This window comes from Crotalus tigris, unplaced genomic scaffold (genome assembly GCF_016545835.1).
Source record: "Crotalus tigris isolate CLP2741 ecotype Arizona unplaced genomic scaffold, ASM1654583v1 scf7180000023830.6690815, whole genome shotgun sequence".
NCBI classification, from domain to species: domain Eukaryota; kingdom Metazoa; phylum Chordata; class Lepidosauria; order Squamata; family Viperidae; genus Crotalus; species Crotalus tigris.
In genome coordinates, this window is record NW_024100214.1 from 4,018,418 (window position 1) to 4,027,679 (window position 9,262).

At 38.4% G+C, this 9,262-nt stretch overlaps 1 protein-coding gene across 4 annotated transcripts in view; it reads left to right on the forward strand.

Moving 5' to 3' along the window:
• HIBCH (3-hydroxyisobutyryl-CoA hydrolase) overlaps positions 1-8,919 on the forward strand; it is a 54,969-nt gene extending 46,050 nt beyond the window's left edge. For all 4 annotated transcript variants that reach the window (XM_039322091.1, XM_039322094.1, XM_039322090.1 and 1 more), the window contains 3 exons: positions 5,144-5,263; positions 7,494-7,527; positions 8,708-8,919. In XM_039322091.1, the coding sequence (XP_039178025.1) occupies positions 5,144-5,263; positions 7,494-7,527; positions 8,708-8,823 (270 nt within the window). In that variant the 3' untranslated portion in view covers positions 8,824-8,919. The remainder of the gene's footprint in view (positions 1-5,143; positions 5,264-7,493; positions 7,528-8,707) is intronic.
• Positions 8,920-9,262: the final 343 nt, after the last annotated feature.

Genomic DNA, 9,262 nt, shown 5'->3' on the forward strand with positions numbered 1-9,262 from the left:
ATCATTTCTTTTGCATTAGAGCTGTCGTGAACCACCAGTGCATAAAGCTATCCAGTTTGTTAATGTGTCAGGAACATCTTATTCTGAAAAACGCTATGGATGAAGCATGGATGAAAGAGAAATAGACTTTCCACTTTAGTCCGTAGAATCAAAAGGCTGGCAATGGATAAACTGTCCTGACTCATGTAGGACTGGCTCAAAATTGAATCCCGCAAAAATAGAAAAGAAGCTACTTTTTGAAGAAATCCACGTTGACTGTTAGTTTTCCAGAGCGCAGTATTTCAAAATATCCCCTGCAAACAGAAAGAGAATATAGGTCTCCTGAAATTTGCAGAGATGCTACTTTGAAAGCTACAGCTTGAAAAGCTGCTGGAAGCAAACAAGCCGGGAATTCTTAAGAGTGAATAAAGAGGCTGCTGCTTAGAAACCAGTAGGGAGTGAGAAATGGGGAAATAGTCATTCATTGCTGTGTGTTATGTTGTTCCAAGGCTTTTCAATACTTTTGCTCCTGGCCAGATCTTTTAGAACGAAGTAGAGAATTTACATGTCTTGAAGAAATGGGGAGCTCTGATGTTCCTCTTGATGTAAGTTTTAACTGAATTGCTTCTAGAATCAGTTTCGCCAAACATTGCAGGTTGTCCTCGACTTATAACCTCAACTGAGGCCAGTGGCTAAGGGTTGAAATTTGGTTAAGTGAGTTTTGTCCCATTTTATGACTCTTCTTGCCACATTTGTTAAGTGAATCACTGCAGTTGTTAAATTGGTAACACGGTGGTTAAGTGAATCTGGCTTTCCCATTTACTTTGCTTATCAAAAGGTCACAAAAGGGAATCACATCACACACACACACACACACAGACTGCAACTGTCATAAATATGAACCAGTTGCCAAGCATCCGAATGTACATCACGTGACCATGGGGATGCTGCCACAGTCATAAGTGTGAAAAATGATCATTAGTCACTTTTGTCAGTGACGTCGTAACTTCAAACGGTCACTAAACGAACTGTTGTAAGTCGATGTATTTTAGTATGCATTGCATTTTTTTAGGATTATCAGTCCATTGCCACTCCCTTCACTCCATGTTATCAGTAGGCTTCAGGTTTCAGCTGAACTCAATTAAGCTTATTCTGGTCATTGCTTCAAATAAAGTTGCATCTCCATTAGTTCATCAGTTGGTACATGGAGCAAGGTGCCACATATTCATGCATTACAAGTGACAAGAGCTTGGATTCTTAAGATACAATTGATACATGGTGTGTATCCTATGCAGAAGTTCCTCATTGGAAGGAGTCGAGTATCAAATTAGCCTTTTTGGTGAGCTCCTGACTGCGGAGAAAAATAAAGAACATTAAGGATGAAAGGAGATGCTATTAATAAGCTGGTCTGTTTGGGTTTTTGTATATGTATGTTACTCACTTTGTTTTGCAGAGGAATATCTGCCCTCTCATTGCTTCCCTATTAAGCCAGCTGCTAGTGACTCATGTATTCAAAAATCAGAGGTACAAAACTATTCCGCTTGTACTTGCAGGATCTGCCCAGCAACTGCATATTAGCAGATCTAAAGGCCTAAGCAAAATAGGTCACTGCTTTTATCAGCTGACATCTGGAAAAAGCAGGAGAAGTGAGTAATCAGGAGCAGAAAAGTGGTTGAGTGCTGGAAACCTGCCATTTGTTCCAATGGGTTAGTAGTTTTAATGTTTTTGTAAAAAGAATAGCAATCGGTAAATCTGTGCTACTGAGCACAGCTAGCTAGCTTCAAGGCGGAATGTTACAATAACGTTCTATAATTGTTGAAGCTTCTGTATCTACAGTCTATGAAAAACATGCCTAGACTTTATTTGGCAGCAGACAGATGGCCATTTCAGACCTAAGAAGACCCTTTTGAGAAAGGAAGTTGTATATGATCTCACCTAAGGACAGATTTCCTTCAGTCCCCATCAGCTAAAAAAAGTTTTGATTTCACTCCTGTCTTTTAAAAGAGAATTAAAGGAGAATGTGCCTCAGAAGTGGCTCCAACTGAAGCAAAGACTGTGAACAAAACAAAATTCCATCTTTTACTTCTCTGTAACTGTAGGGCCATCAACAAGCACCAAGCAAACTTCTTGAAGCAAATACTGCCCATTCTAATAACAAATTATAGTGCTTTGCCTATTTTCTCCAGAAGCCTACTGGTAGATAAAATCAAACTGTCTTGCTAAACAGCCTTTCCCACTCCAGCTTGTTGTAACACATTATTTATTTGATTTACAGTCTGCCTTTCATACAGGAGCTCAAGGCAGTGTGCACTATGTTTCCTCCTCCTGTTTTTTCCATAAGAACTCTATGATACAGGTTATGCTGAGGCAGAATGACTTTCCATGGTCCAGGTTTAAAACCTGGATCTTCCCCACTTCTAGAGTACCTTGGCTCTGATATAGTGCTATATAACTATCACAAATTCAGCAACCGTTCAAAGTTATAATGGCATTGAATAAGGACACCTAAGACCATTGCTTGTAGATGCGGCCATTGCAGTGTCCCCATGGCGGTGATCATCAGTTCTGGTGCTTGATAACTGGCTTGCAATTATGGTGCTTGTAGACCCTGCAATCATGCAGTCGCCATTTGTAACCTTCCTTGCCGGCTTCTGACAAGGAAAGGCGGTGGGAAAGCTGGCAGGAGGTCACAAATGGTGATCCTGTCAATTTGCTTAATGGCGGCAACCAGAATGGCTGCAAGAGCTGTCGCTGTGTAAGTCAGTGTAGTCATATGAGATCGTGCTTTATGATCACATTGCTTAGTGTTGGGAGTTGCCAGTTGCAGTTCCCCTCGTGAGCAACGGCAGTTGGGACCAGCAACTTGTTCACTAAGCAAAGCAGTCATTAAGTGAAACTGAGATTTTGCTTGCAATCTTATTTCAGCCTTCCTTTGCTCCACGGAGCTACAAACAAATGCGAGGACTGGTCACAGAGTTACTTTTTCAATACCATCATAACTGTGAACAGTCTCTTAAGTGAAGCAATTAGCAAACAAGGACTACCTGTACGTCAATTCCCAGCCTTCAGGCATACTAATTGGGATTTTGGGAGTTGCAATCCAGCTTTGTGAGGAAGGCAGCCATTTCCTCATTCTGATGTTCTGCTGGTGATACGTGTCCTCTCTCTAGTCCACTGGTTAAATGTTTTAGGAATGGTTTAATTCACCATTATCCAGTAGTCTCCTAACAAGTCTTTTTTGTCCTCTCCATATTATCATGTGGGCTTTTTTTACTTCAGTTACTGCAACTCTCATTCATTTGTTTGAATGGAAGACTGCTTTTTAAAATAGTTGTACATTGATAAGCTTTGTACAGAGATGCATCCTGTCTCAGGATGCACCATAACTAAGTAGTTCTTTACAGAAGTGTGTACTTTCTGCTTAGGTTCCATTATTTTCTTGAGACTGGAGATTATTTTGCATTCTATCTTTCCTAGTTCTATACACAGAGATCTTTTAATTCCGTTGATGCCCAGAGAGCATTAGCTTTATATGTACATGATATCTGTTTATTTTACACACTGTCATAATTGGCAAATATTCCCAGTAATTAAAATTATATAAAAAACCATATATATCAATGTAATATTATTTCCTAAAAGCATGTCACTAAGAGTACCACAAAAGGGAAATCACAGGCTGTTCTCCAAAAGCTCTTCAGAAGAATAAATGTTTTAACCATTTTCTAGAATGCCATCAGGATGTCTACTAGCCTAATCTAAGCGAGGAGAGTATTCTGTAGCATTGAGGCCATTACAGAAATGGACTGTTTTCAGCCCAGTCTCTCCCACCTCTCAGAAATGGGGAACTACTAATAAAGTATACTGGGAAGAATATGCCATTCCTTTTGGAAGGAGTGGTCCTTGTGATATCTGGCTGCCAAGCCATGAGGCTTTATAGATTAAAACTAGAACTTTGACATGTAAGTTAAAACTTTATAAGCTAAGACTTTCAAAGACTTTGACTTTGAAAATTAATCCATGACCTTTAGCGCTAGTGTTTTGTGGCTATAGTCATTCTTATTTGTCAATAAATGGGCTCCTGCGTTTTGTACCAAATGCCATTTCTGAATTGTCTCCAAAGGCAGCGCAGTGTAAAGCACTTTGCAGATACTTTACGATCACAGTAGTCTAATTATATAGTGATGAAGTTGTGAGTTGTCACTGGCATGTCCTTCTGTTCTAGGTAGCCCTCCCACCTGTGTCCCGTAACTCTCAATTCAAGAATAACCTAAGTTATCAGCATATTGGTGATGTCTCCTGGGAATTTCATTTAGAGGTTGACAAATAGAAGAAGCAGAACTGAACTTTGATACCATAAGGGATCATTCCTCAGGCCAGTTTTTCCTCTGCTCCCCTCTTTACCATTTATTTGACTTGGATCTAAGATTGAGGCATATGGATGAAGAGAGGGACCAATACCAAATTGATTGGTTCCTCTTTTTCCTCTGCCACCATACCTGCCAATCTGTACTCACCCATATTCTCTTTTATTTCCATTCTGTTCTAGTTGGTATCTTCCTTATCCCCTTTTATTCACTTGATGCTGTGTGTGCACGTGCATACACGTGTGCATGTGCTTTTCATCATCCAATCCTTTTACTCAAGGGATCCACTATGGCCACTGAAATTGAGGAATCTGCATCTAATCATCCATGTTTATATGTGAGGATAACAAAAAGTACATGGAACGTGACTAGTTCTGTCCCTGTACATGATTCCAGAGCTCCATTAACTAAAGCAGGTTATTTAAGAATCAACTGCAGATGTGTCATTGCTTTTGTAATGTTCCTTCTCTATGCCATCATATTATAGCTTTGTCTTATGTGACGTGAGTCAAAAGTTATGAAAATTACAGTATTATAAATCTATTATGAGAAAAATAATAAACCAAAGAGCTTTAGATGAGGATGAGATGACGAGTATTCATTTCTTGATTGAAACCTTGTTTGAATGTATGTCTTTAAGGAGTTTTAATTTCATTAGGGTGTTTATCTTTATTTCTATCTTGTATAGTTAATTTACTCATTACTTTTATCTTCTGACCTGAAACTGTAACTTGCTGTTAGTCTTCTTTGGAATCAAATATTCACACATCAGTTGTATTTTTTTCCTCCCTCTACAGACAATCGCTAAAATGTCCCCAACCTCTCTCAAGATAGCTTTCCGGCAACTTAAAGAGGGAGCTTCTTTGAACCTGCAAGATGTATTCACAATGGAATATAGATTGAGCCAAGCGTGCATGGTAAGAGGTGTTGCATATTGGCACATTCTGAGCACTGTATAGTATATTTTATGGCAGTAAGTATGGCTTACAGGACTGCTGGTATTTCCTATGGTCCACTAAGGATACGAGCAGGATTTCTGTTATCTATTCCATTCTATTTTTGTACACTGTTGTCTGTGAACATATTAGACAAGGGGCAAACCCTTTAGCTAAAAGTAGACAAACTACTCTTATTTCATTATACCATAATGTCAGATTTTATTTCTTCTGTTTTACTGTTCCTAAATGGAAATTAGCTTCCCTTTTCTGCCTGACCTCCAAGATCTCAGTACATTACATTTTACACCATTGATTTTAAATGTTAGCATGTTATCTTTGAGCGCAAGTTACAGAGCTTCGTGTTCCCTCACTGGCTCTGTTCAACATTGTTTCATAGTAACTGTAATAATGAGGATGATAGCCACGATGTGAAGGGTCCATACCAATCACACTTTAGTCACATCTATCTCCATGTATCTCCACATTTGAGATCCATTTGGCCAATTGGTGTTGGATGTTGCTACTCTCTTGTGGGCTGTGGGGAAAGTGACATTAAGCTTGAATGGCGTACTTTCTCTACTACTGTATGAGAATTGGAGGATTTACCATATACAGTTCTCTTGCCTATGTTTTTCAGGAGTTTGTATTCTTTCACTTATGCTTTATTTTTTCTGCAGCTACAACTTTCTATGGCTTTGTGTAGGAGAAATCTCTTTTCTCACCGCTTCCCAAGAACGTATAAAAGAGCTTATAAAGATTAATTCAAGGTTTTAAACAACCTATATTGCCATTGCCACTTCAGTGAAGTCCTTGTGATTTGTCAGGTGTTGACGAACAAACCTTTTGAGGGATTCACAACCATAAATTGGAAAGTGTCCTTGCTTCTGGTTATCTCATCAACATAACAAAGCAGATATATACTACAGGATGACCCCGTTTTATGTATCTTTCATAAAGCTGTTCAAATAAGAATGCATGTGTTTCATTTTCCTGAAGTATTTTTGAGTTTCTGATTCAATCAAAATATTGCTACCCATTTTCCCCCGTTTCAGCAACCTCACTTGAGACTACATTATAACTCTGAAAGTTTGTAGAGCATTAGCATTCTATATTGACTATACTTGGTTCTTTCAAGAGATTCAAAAGCTGTTGCTATGTTACAGGTAAAGAAAAAACTATTTTCCCCTTCCTCTGTCTCCCATCGGTTGATAGAGAATGTTCACCTTCTTGTTGCTGTTGTGCCATCAAGTCAGTTTTTGACTCCTGGTGACTGCCTGGACTAGTCCCTGCAGTTTTTTGGCAAGCCTTTTGGAAATGGTTTGCTGTTGCCTCCTTCTAAGGCCTGAGAGAGGGAGTGACTAGCCCAAGGTCACCAGGCTCTGTGGCTTTGTATCTAAGGCTGGCTTTCTGTCTAAGGTAGGACTAGAACTAACAGTCTCCTGGTTTTTAACCTGATACTTTAACCACTACACAAATTGGCTCATCTAGTTTACATATTAATACAACTTCCACTACTATACTCAATGAAGAGTCATTCTGCAGGGGTGATGCAGTGTTCATTGTAGTCACTTCCTGCTATCTGTCATACTGGCAGATAAACTTCTGGTGCTATCATCTGGAATGCACTCCAAGTGAGATGATTTCATTTGAAAGGTTCCCATGCCATCAGTTCTCCACTGACTCACCTATTTATCACCAGTGAGCTTTGTTATTCACTTACACTCTGTATGGAAGCTCAGAAAGCACAGTGGTAAAACATCCATGGCTTATTTTCAAGTAGTAATCTTTACGTCAAATAACCCTCCCACTGATCCTGTGCAAAAATCTCACACTTCCATAGGGATCTCATGGCAGAATCTCGAAAGAGGTGAGTTACAGATGTTACCAGTCTCACAAATCAATATGCAAAAGTAGCCTTTAGATAAGAAGTTTTTGCGTCTGGAATCCTTGATGTTCTCTGGGCTTGATTCTTTGCTTGCAGACCTTTCATTACTCAACTAAGTAACATCTAATGAAAGGTCTACAAGCAAACAAAGAACCTCAGAGAACATCAAGGACTCCCAATAGTTCAACCATGAGCTACAGATATTCCTTCCTATTGGAAGATATTTTTCTTGTGAAAAACTGCTTTGGGTTCAACATTTAGAAAGAAAATTGTATTTCAAAGTATGCTAGGAAATTTGCCATAATGACTTCTTTTATCTTACAGCGAGGCCATGACTTCTACGAAGGTGTCCGAGCAGGTAAAATTTGAAGCCCATGCCCATTTCAAGTGAATTACAATGTGAATCTAGTGAGATTCTTCAGAAACGATTAGTTCATTCAGACATGTTAGTGGCGACAGGAGCAGTTTAAGACACGCTCTTTGGTCACAATATTTCTCCAGGATACTTTGCAAGATGTTATTGTCTGGCGAGCTCTTTTCATTTGAGACAGTTTTAGTAATGTTAAATAACAACGATGATGGTAGAAAGATAATAAAATAATGTAATAAAAAATAAAATAGTAAAAATAATAATTACTAAAATAGTTAAATGGTTATTCAGGACATCAAGTGTATTGCTGCCTATTTTGCTGGGTAGCCAAATGGGTAACAATATGCAAAATTGAGCTGCTCTAAGAAAAATAATGTTGTGTTGTGGTTGTGCTAGTGTGTAAGTTTGTTCCAGGCATGTGGTTTTCCAATGCAAAATCTATAACAAAAGGTATGAAACAGAAGCATTATTTAGACCAGGGGTCCTCAAACATGGCCACTTTAAGACTTGTGGGCTGGCTGGGGAATTCTGGGAGTTGAAGTCCACAAGTCTTAAAGTGGCCACGTTTGAGAACCCCTGATTTAGACTGTCATATAACTGGTGAGCATAACTTCCATAGCCATGGAGAGGATTTTAGAAGGCTCAGGGCGCCTTCCAGGGTATGAGGAGTTTGAGTTCATTGAAACATCTCAGCGCATCATAGCTGAATAGAGGACAAGGAAAGCCTTCAGTCCAAACATGGAGCCACTAGTGGTAAGGACGTGCAGTATGGGGGAGATATAAAGACTAACCCACCACTGAGATTTATTTTATATTGTCAGTGTTTAGCTTAAAAAATCATTTATTGTTACTTGCTCTTTCTGACAGAAATTCACTAGATTAGGAATACAAATAATAAAATGCCTCCACTGGGATTGCATAAAAAAAATTAAGTAAATAAAAGCTTTAATGTTGGATTCTCAGTCATTCTGTTTTCAGGATATGGGAATTAAGGTACTTTTCCATTCAAGAAATCAATTCCATCTTCTATAGAAAATGAATAAATCATACATAATGTACTGATCTCTACAGTGGTTTATCTTTCATACATACTAAGAATAATATAAAATGATCTTTCTAATATAATTAAGAAAAGCATTACAACTGAAAATATTTTTTTCTCTACTAGTACTTATTGACAAAGACCAATCCCCCAAATGGAAACCAGCTGTTCTTGGAGAAGTAACAGATGAATTTTTGGACTCGTGCTTTAAGTCTCTTGGAAGTAATGACCTCAAATTATAATAAAGTTTTGCTAATGTAAAATCAAATCCTATATTACATAACCCAGTAAAATGTATAATGAATTTAATTCAATAAAATTATCATGTAAAAAAAGAATTGGAATTGATTGAGAAGTTTTGAAGAGGACATAGGTTTTTCAGAGATAAAACGTAATTCTAGATACCAAGAGTTTGATACCTATACATTTTTATTTTTTTTGTGAAAACTGAATGTAAACAATGACACTTTGGATCAGAGGTGTCAAACTGCCGGCCCGCAGACCAGATGCATCACACGGAAGCCACGCCCACCCCATTGCCAGCAATGGCAAAACTCCCGATACGTTGCACGACATGTCTGCTCTGGATCAACTAAAACAATTTATGTTATCTAGACAGTTAAATATGGCAACAATGAGCTGCAGTAATTCAAAGGAAAGTTGAGCAGCAGTCCAAAATGA